Source organism: Hyla sarda, unplaced genomic scaffold (assembly GCF_029499605.1).
Source record: "Hyla sarda isolate aHylSar1 unplaced genomic scaffold, aHylSar1.hap1 scaffold_66, whole genome shotgun sequence".
Taxonomy (NCBI): Eukaryota; Metazoa; Chordata; class Amphibia; order Anura; family Hylidae; genus Hyla; species Hyla sarda.
The window spans coordinates 65,792-91,629 of NW_026610675.1; the positions used below are offsets into that span (position 1 = coordinate 65,792).

At 45.2% G+C, this 25,838-nt stretch overlaps 1 protein-coding gene across 3 annotated transcripts in view; it reads left to right on the forward strand.

The window, feature by feature from the left end:
* Positions 1 to 25,838, forward strand: part of LMO1 (LIM domain only 1) — a 139,104-nt gene that overhangs the window by 11,257 nt on the left and 102,009 nt on the right. The window contains exon 1 of one of the 3 annotated variants that reach the window (XM_056554294.1): positions 499 to 718. The exons of 1 other annotated variant lie outside the window; for it this stretch is intronic. In XM_056554294.1, the coding sequence (XP_056410269.1) occupies positions 712 to 718 (7 nt within the window). In that variant the 5' untranslated portion in view covers positions 499 to 711. Of the gene's footprint in view, positions 1 to 498; positions 719 to 13,419; positions 13,883 to 25,838 lie in introns of those variants that run through there. One more of the 3 variants, XM_056554292.1, reaches the window with a different exon arrangement.

Below are 25,838 nucleotides of genomic sequence, written 5' to 3' on the forward strand. Positions count from 1 at the left end.
TGTGATCACGTGACCCTGTATGTAACCAGGTGATGTTGTGTCCGGTCCCAGGAGCTGACGCTCTATATACTGGCCCCTGTGTATACATGTGATGTCATACATCCACTGTTTGGAGCCCGGAGTGACAGTGTCTTATGTTTGGGATCTCTGGTCACATGGTCTCCAGGTGGAGTTCCCCTTTATGAGTGGGGTTATCACACCCTTACCCCGGCTCCATCTTCTCGGTGGCGGCGGCGGAGGTCACCTTGGTTCTCCATTATCGCCGGAGTGGACGCGCTTCCACCTTCACTAATGCCACTTTACATTCTGTGCCAATCTGTTCTTACCGGTAATAAACATTTCTACAGATGGCGAATCCTGCATGTCGGCTGCGGTGGAAGGTAATTGGAGATTCTGTTTTAAGTAGCATATTTTTCATTACGCAGCGATGAAATGACTTAAAAAGATTGCAGGCCGCGCTGATCAATACTCCGATGCGTAAAGCTTCCTTTAATCATGCAAAGTAAGTGACATTTTCAGTATCTGTAGCTGAGGGCGCGGAGCGGAGGGCGCGCGGCACCGCGATTGTCAGGAGAGCAGCAGGAAGCCTCCCCAGCCAAGAGCAAAGCCGCACATCTGACGGTCAGCGCCAAAGAAGACGGCGCAGGAAACTTGGAGAAGTCAAAGCTGGAAAGATCAGGGAGAGACGGCGGTTATCAGACTGGAAGCTCCATGAAAGGTGCGCGGCTAAGTGCCTATTGATTGTATAGAAAGGTCAAACGCTGAGCCCCGCACCGCCGCCCAGACAACCGCAGATCAGACAGAGCCGCCACTGACTGCCACTACATGGGACCTGCAGTCCTATGTAACACCACAGATAACAGTGATAACTCTCTGAGTACAGATAATGTATAGATGTGACCTGCAGTCCTATGTAACACCACAGATAACACAGTGATAACTCTCTGAGTACAGATAATGTATAGATGTGACCTGCAGTCCTATGTAACACCACAGATAACAGTGATAACTCTGAGTACAGATAATGTATAGATGTGACCTGCAGTCCTATGTAACACCACAGATAACACAGTGATAACTCTCTGAGTACAGATAATGTAGTAGATGTGACATGCAGTCCTATGTAACACCACAGATAACAGTGATAACTCTGAGTACAGATAATGTATAGATGTGACCTGCAGTCCTATGTAACACCACAGATAACAGTGATAACTCTCTGAGTACAGATAATGTATAGATGTGACCTGCAGTCCTATGTAACACCACAGATAACACAGTGATAACTCTCTGAGTACAGATAATGTATAGATGTGACCTGCAGTCCTATGTAACACCACAGATAACAGTGATAACTCTGAGTACAGATAATGTATAGATGTGACCTGCAGTCCTATGTAACACCACAGATAACACAGTGATAACTCTCTGAGTACAGATAATGTAGTAGATGTGACATGCAGTCCTATGTAACACCACAGATAACAGTGATAACTCTGAGTACAGATAATGTATAGATGTGACCTGCAGTCCTATGTAACACCACAGATAACAGTGATAACTCTCTGAGTACAGATAATGTATAGATGTGACCTGCAGTCCTATGTAACACCACAGATAACACAGTGATAACTCTCTGAGTACAGATAATGTATAGATGTGACCTGCAGTCCTATGTAACACCACAGATAACAGTGATAACTCTCTGAGTACAGATAATGTAGTAGATGTGACCTGCAGTCCTATGTAACACCACAGATAACACAGTGATATCTCTCTGAGTACAGATAATGTATAGATGTGACCTGCAGTCCTATGTAACACCACAGATAACACAGTGATAACTCTCTGAGTACAGATAATGTATAGATGTGACCTGCAGTCCTATGTAACACCACAGATAACACAGTGATAACTCTGAGTACAGATAATGTATAGATGTGACCTGCAGTCCTATGTAACACCACAGATAACAGTGATAACTCTCTGAGTACAGATAATGTATAGATGTGACCTGCAGTCCTATGTAACACCACAGATAACAGTGATAACTCTCTGAGTACAGATAATGTAGTAGATGTGACCTGCAGTCCTATGTAACACCACAGATAACACAGTGATATCTCTCTGAGTACAGATAATGTATAGATGTGACCTGCAGTCCTATGTAACACCACAGATAACACAGTGATAACTCTCTGAGTACAGATAATGTATAGATGTCACCTGCAGTCCTATGTAACACCACAGATAACAGTGATAACTCTCTGAGTACAGATAATGTATAGATGTGACCTGCAGTCCTATGTAACACCACAGATAATACAGTGATAACTCTCTGAGTACAGATAATGTATAGATGTATCCTGCAGTCCTATGTAACACCACAGATAACACAGTGATAACTCTCTGAGTACAGATAATGTATAGATGTGACCTGCAGTCCTATGTAACACCACAGATAACAGTGATAACTCTCTGAGTACAGATAATGTATAGATGTGACCTGCAGTCCTATGTAACACCACAGATAACAGTGATAACTCTGAGTACAGATAATGTATAGATGTGACCTGAAGTCCTATGTAACACCACAGATAACAGTGATAACTCTCTGAGTACAGATAATGTAGTAGATGTCACCTGCAGTCCTATGTAACACCACAGATAACACAGTGTCATTAGATCCCCAGTCTGATTACCTTTCCAGACCCTGCTCCTGAGTACATACAGAAGGTCTCCCCACTGTGAAGGACTGACTGTGATCTACAGGACTTCATTGGTGTCTATCAAATCTTATCTGGCAGCTCTGAGACCCCTCCTCTCCCATGAGATGCAGCTTTATGCTGCTCTCACTGTCCGCTATGTGCTGTGCGCAGAGTCTCTAGTGTATCCAACGAGATGCAGATTCCCAATGCTTTCCCCTGTTTCTGCTATCTGCTGTGTACAGAGTCTCCAGTGTATCCTATGACATTCAGCTTTACTCTGCTCTCCTCTGTCTCTGCTATGTGATGCATGCAGTCTCCAGTGTATCCTATGAGATGCAGCTTCACACTGTTCTCCCTGTTTCTGCTATATGATGCATGCAGTGTCTCCAGTGTATTGTAGGAGAAGCAGCTTCATACTGCTCTCCCGTCTCTGCTATATCCTATGTGCAGAGTCTCCAGTGTATTCCATGAGATAAAGCTTCTCACTGCTCTCCCGTCTCTGCTATATCCTATGTGCAGAGTCTCCAGTGTATCCTATGAGATGCAGCGTCTCACTGCTCTCCCGTCTCTGCTATATCCTATGTGCACAGTGTCCAGTGTATCCTATGAGATGCAGCTTCTTACTGCGCTCCCGTCTCTACTATATCCTATGTGCAGAGTCTCCAGTGTATCCTATGAGATGCAGCTTCTCACTGCTCTCCCGTCTCTGCTATATCCTATGTGATGTGCAGAGTCTCCAGTGTATCCTATGAGATGCAGCTTCTCACTGCTCTCCTGTCTCTGCTATATCCTGTGTGCAGAGTCTCCAGTGTATCCTATGAGATGCAGCTTCTCACTGCTCTCCTGTCTCTGCTATATCCTGTGTGCAGAGTCTCCAGTGTATCCTATGAGATGCAGCTTCTCACTGCTCTCCCGTCTCTGCTATATCCTATGTGCACAGTGTCCAGTGTATACTATGAGATGCAGCTTCATACTGCTTTCCCGTCTCTGCTATATCCTGTGTGCAGAGTCTCCAGTGTATCCTATGAGATGCAGCTTCTTACTGCTCTTCTGTCTCTGCTATATCCTATGTGCAGAGTCTCCAGTGTATCCTATGAGATGCAGCTTCTCACTGCTCTCCCGTCTCTGCTATATCCTATGTGATGTGCAGAGTCTCCAGTGTATCCTATGAGATGCAGCTTCTCACTGCTCTCCCGTCTCTGCTATATCCTATGTGCACAGTGTCCAGTGTATACTATGAGATGCAGCTTCATACTGCTTTCCCGTCTCTGCTATATCCTGTGTGCAGAGTCTCCAGTGTATCCTATGAGATGCAGCTTCTTACTGCTCTTCTGTCTCTGCTATATCCTATGTGCAGAGTCTCCAGTGTATCCTATGAGATGCAGCTTCTTACTGCTCTTCCGTCTCTGCTATATCCTGTGTGCAGAGTCTCCAGTGTATCCTATGAGATGCAGCTTCTTACTGCTCTTCCGTCTCTGCTATATCCTGTGTGCAGAGTCTCCAGTGTATCCTATGAGATGCAGCTTCTTACTGCTCTTCTGTCTCTGCTATATCCTATGTGCAGAGTCTCCAGTGTATCCTATGAGATGCAGCTTCTTACTGCTCTTCCGTCTCTGCTATATCCTATGTGCAGAGTCTCCAGTGTATCCTAGGAGATGCAGCGTCTCACTGCTCTCCCGCCTCTGCTATATCCTATGTGCACAGTGTCCAGTGTATCCTATGAGATGCAGCTTCGTACTGCTTTCCCGTCTCTGCTATATTCTATGTGCAGAGTCTCCAGTGTATCCTATGAGATGCAGCTTCTTACTGCTCTCCTGTCTCTGCTATATCCTATGTGCAGAGTCTCCAGTGTATCCTATGAGATGCAGCTTCTCACTGCTCTCCTGTCTCTGCTATATCCTGTGTGCAGTCTCCAGTGTATCCTATGAGATGCAGCTTCTCACTTCTCTCCTGTCTCTGCTATATCCTGTGTGCAGTCTACAGTGTATCCTATATGATACAGTGTCATCCTGCTTCCTTCCTATTTGCAAAAGGAAGAAACTTATCAAAGGCAGGAGGCAGAGGAGAGCAATGTGAAGCTGCATCTCGTAGGAATACACAGGGGAGTCTACATTACACTGATCTGCTACTTGCTGCCATCAGGCAGGACTCAGAATAGTAAGTGTGGTGTGATGAGACTCCACTCCCTCTGTCTGTGATCCAGGGGCACCATGGGAAATATAAGGGAAGAAAGAGCCAAGATGGCGGACGGCTGATATGTCACTCATACCTCTACATACTTCTATAATAGTAACCTACTCCACACTGAAGGAATCTTCTTGGTGGTCTGAGTCAGATGGAAAAGATGAGACAGTCCCTGTATAGCGGTTATATTGTTCTGTGTATGGTGTTTTCTGTTCAGTAACAGTATGGTAGTTGTTATGCCGAGCGCTCCGGGTTCCCGCTCTTCCCCGGAGCGCTCGCAGCGTTCTCCTGTTCACAGCGCCCCGGTCTGACCCGCTGACTGGGAGCGCTGCGATAATGTCCCTAGCCGTGATGCGATCCGCGATGTGGGACGTGCCCGCTCGCAATTCGCATCCCGGCCCGCTTACCAGACTCGTTCCCCATTTGTGCTGTCTCGGCGTGCGCGGCCCCGCTCCCTAGGGTGCGCGCCCCCCGGCTCCTTAAGATTTAAAGGGCCAGTGCACCAATGATTGGTGCCTGGCCCAATCAGTCTGATTAGCTTCCACCTGCCCCCTGTCCATTTAACCTCACTTCCCCTGAACTTCCTTGCCGGATCTTGTTGCCTTGTGCCTTGAGAAAGCTATCACTGTGTTTGCCATTTCCAGTGTTCCTGACCTCTTGCCGTTGCTATTGACTTCCAACCTTGCCGCCTGCCCCGACCTTCTGCTACGTCTGACCTTGCTTCTGCCTAGTCCTTCTGTCCCACGCCTTCTCAGCAGTCAGCGAGGTTGAGCCGTTGCCGGTGGATACGACCTGGTTGCTACCGCCGCAGCAAGACCATCCCGCTTTGCGGCGGGCTCTGGTGAATGCCAGTAGCAACTTAGAACCGGTCCACCGACATGGTCCACGCCAATCCCTCTCTGACACAGAGGATCCACCTCCAGCCAGCCGAATCGTGACAGTAGTGTTATTGAGTCACTGTGTGGCGGTATTCATTTGGGCCCTGGTATCATTGGTTCTATTGGACTTTGTGTGGGTATTTTCTTTCAGCATCAGTATTAAAGTTGTTTTATATAAACATTGTATTGTGGTAACTTTTAGCTGTGATATAACGGTATTATGGATAACTCTATATGTGTATTGTTTGATGAGGGGAGCATATGCCTTGGGCTCGCGCCTCTGATCTTCTTAGACCTCTGTGATGTGATGTCATAGGAGGACGATGCGCTGAAGTTTATGGAGGTATTATTGGGGATTATGTGTGTACATTATATGGCGCCATTATTTATTTGAGTCCTTACTCATGTGGTGTATACTCCGGTGGATACAAGAAGAGACTTTGGTTTTACCGTCTCCGGCCCCTCACCCACCTCTCTGACCCCACACAAGGTCGAGGTGGTGGATATAGCGGTATATTTTACATCGCAGTTTATTTGTCCTTTGCCTTTAAATATTTTTTTCTCCTTCTCTTATAAAACCAGGAAACATTTTTATGAGACTCACAGATAAATTTCCACTTTAGCGACGAGCAGCGGCCGTGCTTTTGTTTGTTCCGTCCCCGTATAAAAACCCAACTTGGCAGAATCCTTTTATTTTTGGGTAGAGTAATCTTTATGTGAAAATATTTGACTTATTACGACGCGCCATAAACCCGTCACTCGGCTTTATGTCACACAGACGAGCAGCAACAACACGATTAGTTACATTTATAGAGCGAAACCACTGCACGGAGTTAACCCCGTCCCTGCCGGGGCTGCGACATCAAGACAGACAAGAAATCTGTGGAAGAAAGATTATTATTATTATTATAATATTATTATTATTATAATCATCAATATTATTATTATTAATAATAATTGTATTAATATTATTATTATTATAAATAATAATATTACCATTATGATTATTATTATTATTCTAACTATTATTTTTATTATTATTTTTATTATTGTTATTATTATCAACATCATCAATATTATTATTATTACTATTATTAATAATAATTGTATTAATATTATGATTATTATTATTATTATAAATAATAATATTATGATTATTATAACTATTATTTTTATTATTATTGTTTTTATTATTGTTATTTTTTATTATTGTTGTTATTTATAATTCATATTTTATTTTATCATGTATGTTTTTATTTTCATTTTTAATATTATCAGGTTAACTACATACATTTTTTAAACTTTTTCATTTTTGCATTTTGGACAATAATTTTTATTTTTCCAAAAATGTGTGAAAACCTCCAAATTTTTAACAAAACAGAAACTGGAATATAACAGAAATATGGAATTTCTAATATAAGATGATGATAAATAGTTTATTCTTGTCCATCTCGTCCCGGCCAGGAAAATTCAGTAAAACGTGTATAAAATTCTTCAAATATTTGCAGTTATCGGTCTGAGACATTACAATGTGAACGCTGCCTGGAGGAAACAAACGAAACCAAAGGGGTAAGAGCAAAAAAATAAAAAATAAGAAGATTTTAGCTCCCGTAGAAAGTGACACATACAAAACTGTTTTGTTTTTATCTCTTTTTTCTTTTTTTTATATTTTATCATTTTCTTTTTTAATTTATTTTTTATTTTTTTAACTTTCAGTTTAAAAAATGCCAATGGAATTTTGTGACAAATGTTTTGTTGGGAAAAAATTAATAAAAATAGACTGTATATGTATTGTCATTTGTTTCTTTATAAGGGTGCGTTCCCACAGAATTCCACGAGCGGAACTCCGAGGTGTGAACTTAACACTGCGGAATTTCCGCGGCGGACAATTCCTCCGCTGAAATTGTTCTGCGCAAAGAAAGAACATGTTCATTCTTTGCACGGATTCCGCGAGCACTGCATAGCCGGCATTGGTATCTTCGGCGGCGGCTGCCAGGCGGAATCTCTGCTCTCGGAATTCAGCGAGCGGAGATTCCGCAGTGTGAACGCACCCTATGACAAATCTGTACAAATCATGAAATATTCCAGTTTTCACTGTGGCCCCTGGAGTCCATGATGTAGTTTAAAGGGGTACTCCACTGCCCCAGCGTTCGGGAACATTTTGTTCCGAACACTGGGTGCGCACAGCGGCGGTCATGATGTCACGCCACACCCCTCAATGCAAGTCTATGAGAGTGGGCGTGTCATCCGCCAAACCCCCTCCCAAGACTTGCATTGAAGGGGGAGTGGTGTGATGTTACAAGGGATTTGGCTGTGACATCACGACCCCCGCAGCGTGCTCCCAGCGTTCAGTACAAATTGTTCCAAATTCTAGGGAAGTGGAGTACCCCTTTTTCTGTTTTCTGCAGCTTACGTTTCAGCTTTGCTGTGTATACTAGAACAGGATCAGCAGAGTCATCTCATCATTAGATAATGGGGTATGCGGCGGGCCCTCTATTCTATCTGGTCTCTGGGGGAGGGATATAAACTCGTCCTAGATAATCTATTAGTCTAGTGATACGTTTCTACCTATTTGTTCATTGCAGCTGCCATAAAGCGCCCGGCCTGCTGCTCTATCTATACAGACAATCCAGGAAGGACGCGCGTGTCTCCAGTATGGCCGCCCCAGGGCAGTTATTAACTATAAATAGCTGAAACATTAAGATACATATATATATCTATATTCCTTTTTCTTCTTCTTTTCCGTTTCCTTCTTCGCTAATTACGTGGTCAGTGCGTTACCAGATGTTGAGCGCGCGCCGCCTCGTTCATTACACCTGTCAGGAACGTCCCAGGAGATTCACTAATAGGGAGCAGCACCTAGAATTTGCTTTATGGAAAACATTGACTAATTATAACTATGTATCTATACGTGACGCCCCTTTTTAGGGTCCTGAAAAGCAAAAAATACATTGTTCTTTGTATCCACAGCAGTTTTTTTTTTTCTTTGTTTATATAATTTATTTATTTATTTTTAATATTGTTTTCTGCGACCAATTTATACAAACGCCGACACCTAACTACATTGATTGCATATACCTTTTTTTTAGTCGTTTTTATACAAAAATATGATGTGAACCCCGCCATGTATCTGTCAAGATAAAAGAGACATTTGCGCGGCTGCTGTGTTTAGATCCCAGAGACTCACCTACACTTGATATCATTGTACCAAAATCTCAGCTGTGAGAAGTATAAGGTCAGGATGGCAAAAGGCAAAATATGGTGGACGCAGCGAATGAAAGTCAGTATGGTCACAGTTCAGAATTGGCGCACTTAGAAATCCAGCCCACGTGTATCGTGCAGCCCCATGTGTCATGTGTGTTACAGTATAATCCATGTGTGTTACGGTATAATCCATGTGGGAAATGGTATAATCCATGTGTTACGGTATAGTCCATGTGTGTTATGGTATAATCTATGTGTGTTACGGTATAATCCCTGTGTGTTATGGTATAATCCAGGTGTGTAACAGTATAATCCATGTGTGTTACGGTATAATCCGTGTGTTGCGGTATAATCCATGTGTGTTAGGGTATAATCTATGTGTGTTACGGTATAATCCATGTGTGTTATGGTATAATCCATGTGTGTTGCTGTATAATCCATGTCTGTAACGGTATAATTCATGTGTATTACTGTATAATCCATGTTTGTAACGGTACAATCCATGTGTATAACAGTATAATCCATGTGTGTTACGGTATAATCTATGTGTGTAACTGTATAATCCAGGTGTGTTATGGTATAATCCATGTATGTTACGGTATAATCCAGGTGTGTAACAGTATAATCCGTGTGTTACAGTATAATCCATGTGTGTTAGGGTATAATCTATGTGTGTTACGGTATAATCCCTGTGTGTTATGGTATAATCCATGTGTGTTACGGTATAATCCATGTGTGCTACAGTATAATCTGTGTGTTACCGTATAATCTCTGTGTGTTACAGTATAATCCATGTGTGTTACGGTATAATCCATGTGTGTTACGATATTATCCAGGTGTGTAATGGTATAATCCATGTGTGTTACGGTATAATCCATTTGTGTTATGGTATAATCCAGGTGTGTTATGGTATAATCCATGTGTGTAACGGTATAATCCATGTATGTTACGGTATAATCCCTGTGTGTTACTGTATAATCCATGTGTGTTACAGTCTAATCCATGTGTGTTAGGGTATAATCCATGTGTGTTACAGTATATTCCATGTGTGTAACGGTAAAATCCATGTGTGTTACGGTATTATCCAGGTGTGTAACGGTATAATCCATGTGTGTTATGGTATAATCCATGTGTGTAACGATATAATCCATGTATGTTACGGTATAATCCCTGTGTGTTACAGTATAATCCATGTGTGTTACAGTATAATCCATGTGTGTAATGGTATAATCCATGTGTGTTACGGTATAATCCATGTGTGCTATGGTATAATCCATGTGTGTTTTACGGTATAATCCATGTGTGTTATGGTATAATCCATGTGTGTTACGGTATAATCCATGTGTGTTACGGTATAATCCATGTGTGTTACGGTATAATCCAAACCTGAGGCTAAAAGGACATAAAAACACGGGGCTCAAAACTGGAAATCGCATTCAGGTGATGTGTATAGCGATTTATTATCCTACAATTTGACACAGCGAGGAGATCGAAACGTATGATGGTGAACGTATGGGGGTCGGATGGGGTGAGGCCGGTAACATTTTACGATCATTTTTTGCGATTCCCTGTGTTCATAATCCATGTGTGTTAGGGTATAATACATGTGTGTAACGGTATAATCCATGTGTGTTACGGTATAATCCATGTGTGTAACGGTATAATCCATGTATGTTACGGTATAATCCATGTGTGTAACGGTATAATCCATGTATGTTACGGTATAATCCCTGTGTGTTACTGTATAATCCATGTGTGTTACAGTATAATCCATGTGTGTTACAGTATAATCCATGTGTGTTAGGGTATAATCCCTGTGTGTTACTGTATAATCCATGTGTGTTACTGTATAATCCATGTGTGTTACTGTATAATCCATGTGTGTTACAGTATAATCCATGTGTGTTAGGGTATAATCCATGTGTGTTACAGTATAATCCATGTGTGCTAGGGTATAATCCATGTGTGTTACAGTATAATCCATGTGTGTTATGGTATAATCCATGTGTGTTACAGTATAATCCATGTGTGTTAGGGTATAATCCATGTGTGTTACAGTATAATCCATGTGTGTTAGGGTATAAGCCATGTGTGTTACAGTATAATCCATGTGTGTAACGGTATAATCCATGTGTGTTACGGTATAATCCAGGTGTGCTATGGTATAATCCATGTGTGTAACGGTATAATGTAACGGATGATGCCCTCACTGATTGCGATCATTTATCTGTATATATATATATATATTTATCTTTGTATCTTTTTCTGTACTATTTGATTCATACTTTCGTGTTACTTTTAGTTCTTGAAGCAATTATTTTGGAATTTATATTTCCCCCCCAAAAAAAGTTACAACTCGGTCACTGATTCGTTGCATTATGTCAGTGTTTCCCAAGCAGGGTGCCTCCAGCTGTTGTAAAACTACAACTCCCAGCATACCCGGACAGCCAACGGCTGTCCTGGCATGCTTGGAGTTGTAGTTTTGCAACAGCTGGAGGCACTCTGCTTGAGAAACACTAATCTAATGCATGCGCTCATCATTTAATAAGTGTATGGTGGGAGTTGTTGTTTTGCAACAGCTGGAGGCACCCTGCTTGGGAAACACTAATCTAATGCATGCACTTATCTTTTAATAAGTGCATGCTTGGAGTTGTGGTTTTGCAACAGCTGGAGGCACCCTGCTTGGAAAACACTAATCGAATGCATGCACTTATCTTTTAATAAGTGCATGCTGGGAGTTGTGGTTTTGCAACAGCTGGAGGCACCCTGCTTGGGAAACACTGATCTAATGCTTGCACTCATCATTTAATAAGTGCATGCTGGGAGTTGTAGTTTTGCAACAGCTGGAGGCACCCTGCTTGAGAAACACTAATCTAATGCATGTGCTCATCATTTAATAAATGCATGCTGGGAGTTGTAGTTTTGCAACATATGATGGGCCACAGTTTAAAGAATAATTGATGTGATCAGTGAAGCAGAATTGATACATTTGTGAATAGATTGTTACAATATTTCTCATTTCCGTTACTCTATCAGTCCTTACAGGAGTCTTCAGCACTAGCAGGAAGTCTTAGTTTTGTGTTATCAGCTTTGATACATTTATGTCACTGGTTGTCTGGGCCTTCCGGGAATGCTAGGAGTTGTAGTTTTGCAACATCTGGAGGTCCACAGTTCAGAGACTACTGATTTGTATGATCAGTGAAGCAGAATTGATACATTATTGGTAGATTGTAACAATTTCCGAGATCTCTCATTTCTCTTATTCTCCCAGTCCTTACTGGAATCTTCAGCGCTGTCGTCTTACTTTTGTATTTATGTTATCAGTTAAAGGGGTATTCCAGGGAAAAAAATACTTATATATATATATATATATATATATATATATATGTGTGTGTGTGTATCAATTGGCTCCAGAAAGTTAAACAGATTTGTAAATTACTTCTATTAAAAAATCTTAATCCTTTCAGTACTTATGAGCTGATGAAGTTGAGTTGTTCTTTTCTGTCTAAGTGCTCTCTGATGACACGTGTCTCGGGAACTGTCCAGTTTAAAAGCAAATCCCCATAGCAAACCTCTTCTACTCTGTGCAGTTCCCGAGACAAGCAGAGGTGTCAGCAGAGAGCACTGTTGTCAGACAGAAAACAACAACTCAACTTCCGCAGCTGATAATTATTGGAAGGATTTAGATTTTTTAATAGAAGTCATTTACAATTTTTTTTAAACTTTCTGGAGCCAGTTGATATAACAAAAAAAAGTTGTTGTTTTTTCCTGGAATATCCCTTTAAGTAGAATTGATACATTATTGGAAGATTGTAACAGTTCTCTTATTTCCATTATTTCATCAGTCCTTACAGGAGTCTTCAGTATTGTCAGGAAGTCTTTTGTATTTATCTTATCAGAATTGATACATTTGTTGATTGTTACAATTTCTCTCATTTCATTTATTCTCCCAGTCCTTACAGGAGTCTTCAGCATTGTCAGGAAGTCTTTCTTTTTTTTTGTTATCAGAATTGATACATTTGTTGATAGATTGTTATGATTTCTCTCATTTCATGTATTCTCCCAGTCCTTACAGGAGTCTTCAGCATTGTCAGGAAGTTTTTTTTTTTTTTTATCAGAATTGATACATTTGTTGATATATTGTTATCATTTGTCTCATTTCATGTATTCTCCCAGTCCTTACAGGAGTCTTCAGCATTGTCAGGAAGTCTTTTTTTTGTTATCAGAATTGATAGATTTGTTGATAGATTGTTACAACAGTTGTTTCTATTTCTCTCCTTTTCGTTATAGACATCAGAGCAGGTAGGGGACCAGGAGAAGTGTGAGCGCCCTCTGTATGTAAGTGACCCCCCCTCCAGTAGTCATAGCTGTGAGTCGCCTGCAGGTGGCGCCTCTGAGCCGCCTCGGTCCCCATCACACGGTGTCAGTAGGATAAAGCCAGTATGGGAAGAGATTGGGATTTATTCAGTAGCTGGAGTACAAAGCTGAGGAGCTGATCCCCCGCTCCGCGCCCTCTTCGCCTCTTTCCCCGGTTACCGCTTGTTTTTTGCCGCAGCAGCCGCGGGAGATACCGGGGAGGATCCGGCGTTTACCGGGGAGGATCCGGCGTTCACCGGGGAGAGCCCCCTCCCAGAGCCGCCGCTCAGACAGATCCCGTGGCCGGCGCTGGAGGCTCCTCGGCAGCAGTCTCCCCGGTACAGCGGGGCTCCACAGCTGCAGTGCCGGTCCAGTGTTTCCCTTGCGGGATGTGATTCCAGCCGGGAGCCCAAGTTTGGGATCGGAGAGCCCGGTCCCCGGCATTGGCGGCCGCTGCCTGCGGCGCTTCAGAGCGGAGCTCCCGGGACTGAGTGTTGGCCCCAGGACGGAGCCGTCGGTGTCCTGAGATGATGGTTCTGGACAAGGAGGACGGTAGGTGCCGCCGCTCCATGCATTATAGATGGCCGCAATATATATGCTAATGTGCGGGATGAATATGGATGCGGGGGGCGCGTGATTCCGCCGCTGCCAGACACATAACAATGGCCCCTTTAAGGCTGGAACTTGTGGGGTGACAGCGGAGCCCCCCGGCCTCCCCATTATCTCTGTAGTCCCTAAAACAGTGTTTCCCAACCATGGTGCCTCCAGCTGTTGCCAAACTACAACTCCCAGCATGCACTTATTAAATGATGAGCGCATGCATTAGATTAGTGTTTCCCAAGCAGGGTGCCTCCAGCTGTTGCAAAACTACAACTCCCCATTAACTCTGTAGTCCCTAAAACAGTGTTTCCCAACCATGGTGCCTCCAGCTGTTGCCAAACTACAACTCCCAGCATGCACTTATTAAATGACAAGCGCATGCATTAGATTAGTGTTTCCCAGGCAGGGTGCCTCCAGCTGTGGCAAAACTACAACTCCCCATTAACTCTGTAGTCCCTAAAACAGTGTTTCCCAACCATGGTGCCTCCAGCTGTTGCCAAACTGCAACTCCCAGCATGCACTTATTAAATGATGAGTGCATGCATTAGATTAGTGTTTCCCAACCAGGAAGCCTCCAGCTGTTGCAAAACTACAATTCTCCATTATCTCTGTAGTCCCAAAATCAGTGTTTCCCAACCAGGATGCCTCCAGCTGTTGCAAAACTACAACTCCCAGCATGCCAGGAAAGCCTTCGGCTGTCCGGGCATGCTGGGAGTTGTAGTTTTGAAACAGCTGGAGGCACCTTGGTTGGGAAACACTGATTTTGGGACTACAGAGATAATGGAGAATTGTAGTTTTGCAACAGCTGGAGGCTTCCTGGTTGGGAAACACTGCCCTAAAATATGGAGGGATCCGGGGGTTTACAGTAAGGACATAGGGACATTGTATGGATATTGGGGAGGGGGATGAGAACTGCCCCCCCCCCCCCATATGTCTGCTGTAAACTTCTCTACATCTCTGAGGTGACCATCACCCCCATCATCCTCCTCTGAGTGACAGGTAAATAATGGGATATTTGCAGGGACTTAGAAGTTAAAGTGATTGGTGGAAGTTTTTTCTTTCTGGTTAATGGATTGTGATCTAGAGCAGGGAATCTACGGAAGGATCTGATAGCGAGGGAAGAGATAAGCGAGGAGCACGGGGAAGAAGAGCTGCGGGCGAGGAGCGCAGGGGAGAAGAGCTGCGGGGCGGGCGAGGAGCGCGGGGAAGAAGAGCTGCGGGGCGGGCGAGGAGCGCGGGGAAGAAGAGCTGCGGGGCGGGCGAGGAGCGCAGGGGAGAAGAGCTGCGGGGCGGGCGAGGAGCGCAGGGGAGAAGAGCTGCGGGGCAGGCGAGGAGCACAGGGGAGAAGAGCTGAGGAGCGCGGGGAAGAAGAGCTGCAGGGCGGGCGAGGAGCGCAGGGGAGAAGAGCTGCGGGGCAGGCGAGGAGCGCAGGGGAGAAGAGCTGAGGAGCGTGGGAGAGAAGAGCTGAGGAGTGCGGGGGAGAAGAGCTACGGGGCGGGCGAGGAGCACGGGGGAAAGAGACACAGGGTGGGCGAGGAGCATGGAGGAGAAGAGCCGCAGGGTGGGTGAGGAGCACGGGGAGAAGAGCTGAGGAGCACGCAGGAGAAGAGCTGCAGGGCAGGCGAGGAGCATGGGGGAGAAGAGCCACAGGGCGGGTGAGGAGCGCGGGGGAGAAGAGCTGAGGAGCGCGGGGGAGAAGAGCTGAGGAGCGCGGGGGAGAAGAGCTGAGGAGCACGGGGGAGAAGAGCTCTGGGGCAGGTGAGGAGCGCGGGGAAGAAGAGCTGCGGGGAGGGCAAGGAGCGTGGTGGAGAAGAGCTGCGGAGCGGGCGAGGAGCGCAGGGGAGAAGAGCTGCGGGGCAGGCGAGGAGCGCAGGGGAGAAGAGCTGTGGGGCGGGCGAGGAGCGCAGGGGAGAAGAGCTGCGGGGCAGGCGAGGAGCGCAGGGGAGAAGAGCAGTGGGGCGGGCGAGGAGCGCAGGGGAGAAGAGCTGCGGGGCAGGTGAGGAGCGAAGGGGAGAAGAGCTGCGGGGCGGGCGAGGAGCGCAGGGGAGAAGAGCTGCGGGGCGAGCGAGGAGCGCAGGGGAGAAGAGCTGCGGGGCGAGCGAGGAGCGCAGGGGAGAAGAGCTGCGGGGCAGGGGAGGAGCACTGGGGAGAAGAGCAGCGGGGCGAGCGAGGAGCGCAGGGGAGAAGAGCTGCGGAGCGAGCGAGGAGCGCAGGGGAGAAGAGCTGCGGAGCGAGCGAGGAGCGCAGGGGAGAAGAGCTGCGGAGCGAGCGAGGAGCGCAGGGGAGAAGAGCTCTGGGGCGGGTGAGGAGCGCGGGGAAGAAGAGCTGCGGGGAGGGCAAGGAGCGTGGTGGAGAAGAGCTGCGGAGCGGGCGAGGAGCGCAGGGGAGAAGAGCTGCGGGGCAGGCGAGGAGCGCAGGGGAGAAGAGCTGTGGGGCGGGCGAGGAGCGCAGGGGAGAAGAGCTGCGGGGCAGGCGAGGAGCGCAGGGGAGAAGAGCAGTGGGGCGGGCGAGGAGCGCAGGGGAGAAGAGCTGCGGGGCAGGTGAGGAGCGAAGGGGAGAAGAGCTGCGGGGCGGGCGAGGAGCGCAGGGGAGAAGAGCTGCGGGGCGAGCGAGGAGCGCAGGGGAGAAGAGCTGCGGGGCGAGCGAGGAGCGCAGGGGAGAAGAGCTGCGGGGCAGGGGAGGAGCGCAGGGGAGAAGAGCAGCGGGGCGAGCGAGGAGCGCAGGGGAGAAGAGCTGCGGAGCGAGCGAGGAGCGTAGGGGAGAAGAGCTGCGGAGCGAGCGAGGAGCGCAGGGGAGAAGAGCTGTGGGGCGAGCGAGGAGCGCAGGGGAGAAGAGCCGCAGCTCGGCTCCGTGATAACAGCAGAGAAACTACATAAGTCACTGCTGGAGGGTGCACGGGCAGGACAGGGCCACAAACTGTATATGTATTATATATCTGCAGCCATCACAATGATCCTTATAGAAAATCAGCCCCATGTAAATATAAGAGACCCGATCATATATGGAGAGATTTTATCGATTGTGATCGACCTGTGTATAAACATCATCTACAGCACAATAACATGTGATATCATCCTCTATATAACACTACTGTACTGTAATAAGATATCATCCTCTATATAACACTACTGTACTGTAATAAGATATCACCCTCTATATAACACTACTGTACTGTAATAAGATATCATCCTCTATATAACACTACTGTACTGTAATAAGATATCATCCTCTATATAACACTACTGTACTGTAAAAAGATATCATCCTCTATATAACACTACTGTACTGTAAAAAGATATCATCCTCTATATAACACTACTGTACTGTAATAAGATATCATCCTCTATATAACACTACTGTACTGTAATAAGATATCATCCTCTATATAACACTACTGTACTGTAATAAGATATCATCCTCTATATAACACTACTGTACTGTAATAAGATATCATCCTCTATATAACACTACTGTACTGTAATAAGATATCATCCTCTATATAACACTACTGTACTGTAATAAGATATCATCCTCTATATAACACTCCTGTCCTACAGTCACCTCTCCTCTCCTGACATGGCTGATAACAGAGAACAATAGATATATTCACCTGTCCTACAGTCACCTCTCCTCTCCTGACATGGCTGATAACAGAGAACAATAAATATATTCACCTGTCCTACAGTCACCTCTCCCCTCCTGACATGGCTGATAACAGAGAACAATAAATATATTCACCTGTCCTACAGTCACCTCTCCTCTCCTGACATGGCTGATAACAGAGAACAATAGATATATTCACCTGTCCTACAGTCACCTCTCCTCTCCTGACATGACTGATAACAGAGAACAGTAGATTATATTCACCTGTCCTACAGTCACCTCTCCCCTCCTGACATGGCTGATAACAGAGAACAATAGATATATTCACCTGTCCTACAGTCACCTCTCCTCTCCTGACATGGCTGATAACAGAGAACAATAGATTATATTCACCTGTCCTACAGTCACCTCTCCCCTCCTGACATGGCTCATAACAGAGAACAATAGATAATATTCACCTGTCCTACAGTCACCTCTCCCCTCCTGACATGGCTGATAATATAGAACAATAGATATATTCACCTGTCCTACAGTCACCTCTCCCCTCCTGACATGGCTCATAACAGAGAACAATAGATAATATTCACCTGTCCTACAGTAACCTCTCCCCTCCTGACATGACTGATAACAGAGAACAATATATATATATATATTCACCTGTCCTACAGTCACCTCTCCTCTCCTGACATGGCTGATAACAGAGAACAATAGATATATTCACCTGTCCTACAGTCACCTCTCCTCTCCTGACATGACTGATAACAGAGAACAATAGTTGTTTTCACCTGTCCTACAGACACCTCTCCTCTCCTGACATGGCTGTTAACAGAGAACAATAGATTGTATTCACCTGTCCTACAGTCACCTCTCCCCTCCTGACATGGCTGATAACAGAGGACAATAGATATATTCACCTGTCCTACAGTCACCTCTCCTCCTGACATGATAACAGAGGACAATAGATTGTATTCACCTGTCCTACAGTCACCTCTCCTCCTGACATGATAACAGAGGACAATAGATTATATTCACCTGTCCTACAGTCACCTCTCCTCTCCTGACATGGCTGATAACAGAGAACAATAGATTATATTCACCTGTCCTACAGTCACCTCTCCCCTCCTGACATGGCTGATAACAGAGGACAATAAATTATATTCACCTGTCCTACAGTCAACTCTCCTCTCCTGACATGGCTGATAACAGAGAACAAGAGATTATATTCACCTGTCCTACAGTCACCTCTCCCCTCCTGACATGGCTGATAACAGAGGACAATAGATTATATTCACCTGTCCTACAGTCACCTCTCCTCTCCTGACATGACTGATAACAGAGAACAATAGATGTATTCACCTGTCCTACAGTCACCTCTCCTCTCCTGACATGGCTGATGACAGAGGACAATAGATATATTCACCTGTCCTACAGTCACCTCTCCTCTCCTGACATGGCTGATAACAGAGGACAATAGATTATATTCACCTGTCCTACAGTCACCTCTCCCCTCCTGACATGGCTGATAACAGAGGACAATAGATATATTCACCTGTCCTACAGTCACCTCTCCTCTCCTGACATGGCTGATAACAGAGAACAATAGATTATATTCACCTGTCCTACAGTCACTTCTCCTCTCCTGACATGGCTGATAACAGAGAACATTAGATATATTCACCTGTCCTACAGTCACCTCTCCCCTCCTGACATGGCTGATAACAGAGAACAATAGATTATATTCACCTGTCCTACAGTCACCTCTCCTCTCCTGACATGGCTGATAACAGAGAACAATAGATTATATTCACCTGTCCTACAGTCACCTCTCCTCTCCTGACATGGCTGATGACAGAGAACAATAGATATATTCACCTGTCCTACAGTCACCTCTCCCCTCCTGACATGGCTGATAACAGAGGACAATAGATCATGGTTTACCTGCAGAGTGAAGATTTGGGTGTCGCGTCCCTTTAAGGCGTCTTAGTCATCAGTCAATGATCCATTAATTGCTCCTTAGTCGCTGACAATCCGTCTCCATTAGGATGACAATGCGGCGCTGCGCTCCCGGCTCTGAAGGAGTTAACGCTGCGGGACAATAATCTGACACATTCGTAAAGATTTCCCGCAGATTTATAAAGCTTCGTTTTCATCAGGTTAATTGTAACAATTGATTTTTTATTTCCCTTTTTCTTTTTGCGCCGTTTATTATACGGAGGCGGCCGCAGCAATGGCGCCAATAACGGGGGCTTCCTTAAGATATCAATGATCTGTAGTCATTGCTGGGATTTGTAGTACCACAAGCCCCCCGCTAGGGGGGGTTGGGGTACTACAAATCCCAGCAATAACTACAGATCATTGATAATAATAAACAGTTTGGTTGAGACACACTGTGGCGGTTTATTGTTCTCCATATATACAGTATTATCTGATTTCTTATACGCCATCTGGTGGCACATACCGCCATAGGGTGCTGAGGGGCCCCTAGAATTCTGGGTATTACACTACTTGGTGGAACTATAGGTCCACATTACACTCATCTGCAGGGGTGGGGTCACTAAATATTGGGTGCAGAGGTTGTGAGTGCACCTGGGCCCTAGAGCCTGCGGGGGCCCCTATGAGGGGAGCGGTGATATATATGAAGCATTAGGGGCCCCTATGAGGGGAGCGGTGATATATATGAAGCATTAGGGGCCCCTATGAGGGGAGCGGTGATATATATGAAGCATTAGGGGCCCCTATGAGGGGAGCGGTGATATATATGAAGCATTAGGGGCCCCTATGAGGGGAGCGGTGATATATATGAAGCATTAGGGGCCCCTCATATAGATGCATCAAGAAGCAACAGAAACCTGAGGGATAAAAGAGCAGAGACTATGGCGCGGTTCACACCTGTCGCTGCTTCTTCATCGCCCTTTGTCGTAAATGCTTTCAGAATTAAAGAAAATGTTTTTACATTAAAAACAAAAGAAAGTCAAACAAAAGGCAAAAGCAAAACCGAAAAAGGATGATGGGGGGGGGGGGGGGGGGGGGATGTTTCGTATTATTACCCTTCAGCCATAAAAGTATTGCGTCTGATTTATCCTGTTCGTTATTATTGTTTAATTTTATGTTGTTATTATCTCCATAATATTTGTGTGATTTGTTTTGTTATTTTGTTTGTTTTATTATTATGGTTGTTTAGATTTTATCTTTCCCTATTATTATTGTTCAGATTTTGTTTCGAGCTGTTACTTTCCTTCAGTGATTGTTATTATATTTATTGTTATTTTTATTTACATTTTGTTTCTGTTTGTTGACTTCTTTCTTTGATTGTAGTTATTTTTATTATGATTCATATTTACATTTGTTACATTTCTTTTATGATTGGTTTATTTTTTATTATTGTTATTAATTATTATTTTAAGATTTTTACTTCCATTTGTTACATTTCTTTGGTTGTTGTTGTTATTTACATTTGTTACATTTCTTCTATGATTGGTTGTATTATTATATATTTTTTTAGTTATTGTTATTGTTGTTATTAATAATAATTTTTTTTTAAATTATAAGTTTTTTTTATTATTATTATTTTCTTTTTTACTTCTATTTGATAAATTTCTTCTGATTTTTATTATAATAGTTTTATTATTTTTTTGTTTTTGTTACAATTCTTCTTTGATTGCTTTTATTATTATTATTATTATTATTATTAGTTTTATTATTATTAATAATCATATTTTATTATTTTTTACTTCTATATGTTACATTCTCTTTCTTATTCTTCCTTTTATGGTTGTTTTTCTTTTTTGGACTTTAAAAAAAAAAAGGGTTAAAATATTTAATAAAGACTCTCTGATGAAGATGGATTTCAGGATTTGGTGCTGTCAGGTGTCACTTAAGTTTGGCGCAATGTCTACAGTATGGGGGAAGCCAGGGGGAGGGGCCTGCTCAATCATATATGGACTTTATTTTATGTGTCTGTTGAATTGATACATCTGTTGTCACATTGTTACTTTATAGCCCCGCCCCCTGGATCAGCACAATGCGCTGTGTATCTATAGCCGTCCCATCTTTTTATCATCGCTTCAAAATGTCTTTCAGACGTATTTTAGTTCTGTTTGTTTTGGTACCAATATGTCCGCCCGGGTTATAATCACCGGACCCCCTAGTGTGTCACCGGACCCCCCCTAGTGTGTCACCGGACCCCCCTAGTGTGTCACCGGACCCCCCCCCAGTGTGTCACCGGACCCCCCCAGTGTGTCATCGGACCCCCCCCAGTGTGTCATCGGACCCCCCCCCAGTGGTCCCCCCCCCAGTGTGTCATCGGACCCCCCCCCCCAGTGTGTCATCGGAACCCCCCCCCCCAGTGTGTCACCGGACCCCCCCCCCCAGTGTGTCACCGCCCCCCCCCCCAGTGTGTCACCGGACCCCCCCTAGTGTGTCACCGGACCCCCCCACCTAGTGTGTCACCGGACCCCCCCCCTAGTGTGTCACCGGACCCCCCCCCCCCCCCTAGTGTGTCACCGGACCCCCCCCCCCTAGTGTGTCACCAGACCCCCCCCCCCCTAGTGTGTCACTGTGTCACCGGAACCCCCCCCCTAGTGTGTCACCGGACCCCCCCTAGTGTGTCACCAGACCCCCCCCTAGTGTGTCACCGGACCCCCCCCCCCCCCCCCTAGTGTGTCTATGTGATGCTTAATGCTCCGTATACCACCCCCAGTGTCTTTTAGGAACAGTTAAGTGACATTTCCTTTGGGAGCTGAAACACCCAGTGATGATGTTGGGGGTTGTAGTTTTCTATGCATTGAATATAACAAAACTTTAATGTGCTAATGGCAAGTGTCAGACCATGCTGGGGGTTGTAGTGTTCTCTGTATATAGTATAATAGAAGTCATGCCTGGTGATCAGACCATGCTGGGGGTTGTAGTGTTCTCTGTATATAATAGAAGTCATTTCAGGTGATCAGACCATGCTGGGGGTTGTAGTGTTCTCTGTATATAATAGAAGTCATGCCTGGTGATCAGACCATGCTGGGGGTTGTAGTGTTCTCTGTATATAGTATAATAGAAGTCATTTCAGGTGATCAGACCATGCTGGGGGTTGTAGTGTTCTCTGTATATAATAGAAGTCATGCCTGGTGATCAGACCATGCTGGGGGTTGTAGTGTTCTCTGTATATAGTATAATAGAAGTCATTTCAGGTGATCAGACCATGCTGGGGGTTGTAGTGTTCTCTGTATATAATAGAAGTCATGCCTGGTGATCAGACCATGCTGGGGGTTGTAGTGTTCTCTGTCTGTAGTATAATAGAAGTCATATCTGGTGATCAGACCATGCTGGGGGTTGTAGTGTTCTCTGTATATAATAGAAGTCATGTCTGGTGATCAGACCATGCTGGGGGTTGTAGTGTTCTCTGTCTGTAGTATAATAGAAGTCATATCTGGTGATCAGACCATGCTGGGGGGTTGTAGTGTTCTCTGTCTGTAGTATAATAGAAGTCATATCTGGTGATCAGACCATGCTGGGGGTTGTAGTGTTCTGGGTAAAGCTCTGCTGCTCCAGTTATAACAACCAAACAGCGTTATGAGAATCTTATTTATTATTTTCAGCAATTACCTAAATAATCATCTTCATTATAAATGATAAGAAAAACATGGAGAGACAGTCTACTGTACAGCACAAAGAGACAGTCTACTGTACAGCACAGAGACAGTCTACTGTACAGCACGGAGAGACAGTCTACTGTACAGCACGGAGAGACAGTCTACTGTATAGGACGGAGAGACAGTCTACTGTACAGCACAGAGACAGTCTACTGTACAGCACGGAGAGACAGTCTACTGTACAGCACAGAGACAGTCTACTGTACAGCACGGAGAGACAGTCTACTGTACAGCACGGAGAGACAGTCTACTGTACAGCACGGAGAGACAGTCTACTGTATAGGACGGAGAGACAGTCTACTGTACAGCACAGAGACAGTCTACTGTACAGCACGGAGAGACAGTCTACTGTACAGCACGGAGAGACAGTCTACTGTATAGGACGGAGAGACAGTCTACTGTACAGCACGGAGAGACAGTCTACTGTACAGCACGGAGAGACAGTCTACTGTACAGCACGGAGAGACAGTCTACTGTACAGCACGGAGAGACAGTCTACTGTACAGCACGGAGAGACAGTCTACTGTACAGCACGGAGAGACAGTCTACTGTACAGCACGGAGAGACAGTCTACTGTACAGCACGGAGAGACAGTCTACTGTACAGCACGGAGAGACAGTCTACTGTACAGCACGGAGAGACAGTCTACTGTATAGGACGGAGAGACAGTCTACTGTATAGGACGGAGAGACAGTCTACTGTACAGCACGGAGAGACAGTCTACTGTACAGCACGGAGAGACAGTCTACTGTACAGCACGGAGAGACAGTCTACTGTACAGCACGGAGAGACAGTCTACTGTACAGCACGGAGAGACAGTCTACTGTACAGCACGGGGAGACAGTCTACTGTACAGCACGGGGAGACAGTCTACTGTACAGAACGGGGAGACAGTCTACTGTACAGCACAAAGAGACAGTCTACTGTACAGCACGGAGAGACAGTCTACTGTACAGCACAAAGAGACAGCCTACTGTACAGCACGGAGAGACAGTCTACTGTACAGCAAGGAGAGACAGTCTACTGTACAGCACGAAGAGACAGTCTACTGTACAGCAAGGAGAGACAGTCTACTGTACAGCAGATAATACAGGAATGTACAGCACGGAGAGACAGTCTACTGTACAGCAAGGAGAGACAGTCTACTGTACAGCACGGAGAGACAGTCTACTGTACAGCACGGAGAGACAGTCTACTGTACAGCACGGAGAGACAGTCTACTGTACAGCACGGAGAGACAGTCTACTGTACAGCACGGAGAGACAGTCTACTGTACAGCACGGAGAGACAGTCTACTGTACAGCCCGGAGAGACAGTCTACTGTACAGCCCGGAGAGACAGTCTACTGTACAGCCCGGAGAGACAGTCTACTGTACAGCCCGGAGAGACAGTCACAGTCTACTGTACAGCCCGGAGAGACAGTCTACTGTACAGCCCGGAGAGACAGTCTACTGTACAGCCCGGAGAGACAGTCTACTGTACAGCAGATAATACAGGAATGTACAGCACGGAGAGACAGTCTACTGTACAGCACGGAGAGACAGTCTACTGTACAGCACGGAGAGACAGTCTACTGTACAGGAGATAATACAGGAATGTACAGCACGGAGAGACAGTCTACTGTACAGCACGGAGAGACAGTCTACTGTACAGGAGATAATATAGGAATGTATAGCACGGAGAGACAGTCTACTGTACAGCACGGAGAGACAGTCTACTGTACAGCACGGAGAGACAGTCTACTGTACAGGAGATAATACAGGAATGTACAGCACGGAGAGACAGTCTACTGTACAGCATGGAGAGACAGTCTACTGTACAGCCCGGAGAGACAGTCTACTGTACAGCCCGGAGAGACAGTCTACTGTACAGCCCGGAGAGACAGTCTACTGTACAGCCCGGAGAGACAGTCTACTGTACAGCACGGAGAGACAGTCTACTGTACAGCACGGAGAGACAGTCTACTGTACAGGAGATAATATAGGAATGTACAGCACGGAGAGACAGTCTACTGTACAGCACAGAGAGACAGTCTACTGTACAGCACGGAGAGAGTCTACTGTACAGGAGATAATATAGGAATGTACAGCACGGAGAGACAGTCTACTGTACAGCACGGAGAGACAGTCTACTGTACAGCACGGAGAGACAGTCTACTGTACAGCACGGAGAGACAGTCTACTGTACAGGAGATAATATAGGAATGTACAGCACGGAGAGACAGTCTACTGTACAGCACGGAGAGACAGTCTACTGTACAGCATGGAGAGACAGTCTACTGTACAGGAGATAATACAGGAATGTACAGCATGGAGAGACAGTCTACTGTACAGCATGGAGAGACAGTCTACTGTACAGCCTGGAGAGACAGTCTACTGTACAGCAGATAATACAGGAATGTACAGCACGGAGAGACAGTCTACTGTACAGCATGGAGAGACAGTCTACTGTACAGCACGGAGAAGACAGTCTACTGTACAGCACGGAGAGACAGTCTACTGTACAGCATGGAGAGACAGTCTACTGTACAGGAGATAATACAGGAATGTACAGCATGGAGAGACAGTCTACTGTACAGCATGGAGAGACAGTCTACTGTACAGGAGATAATACAGGAATGTACAGTATGGAGAGACAGTCCACTGTACAGCATCGGAGAGACA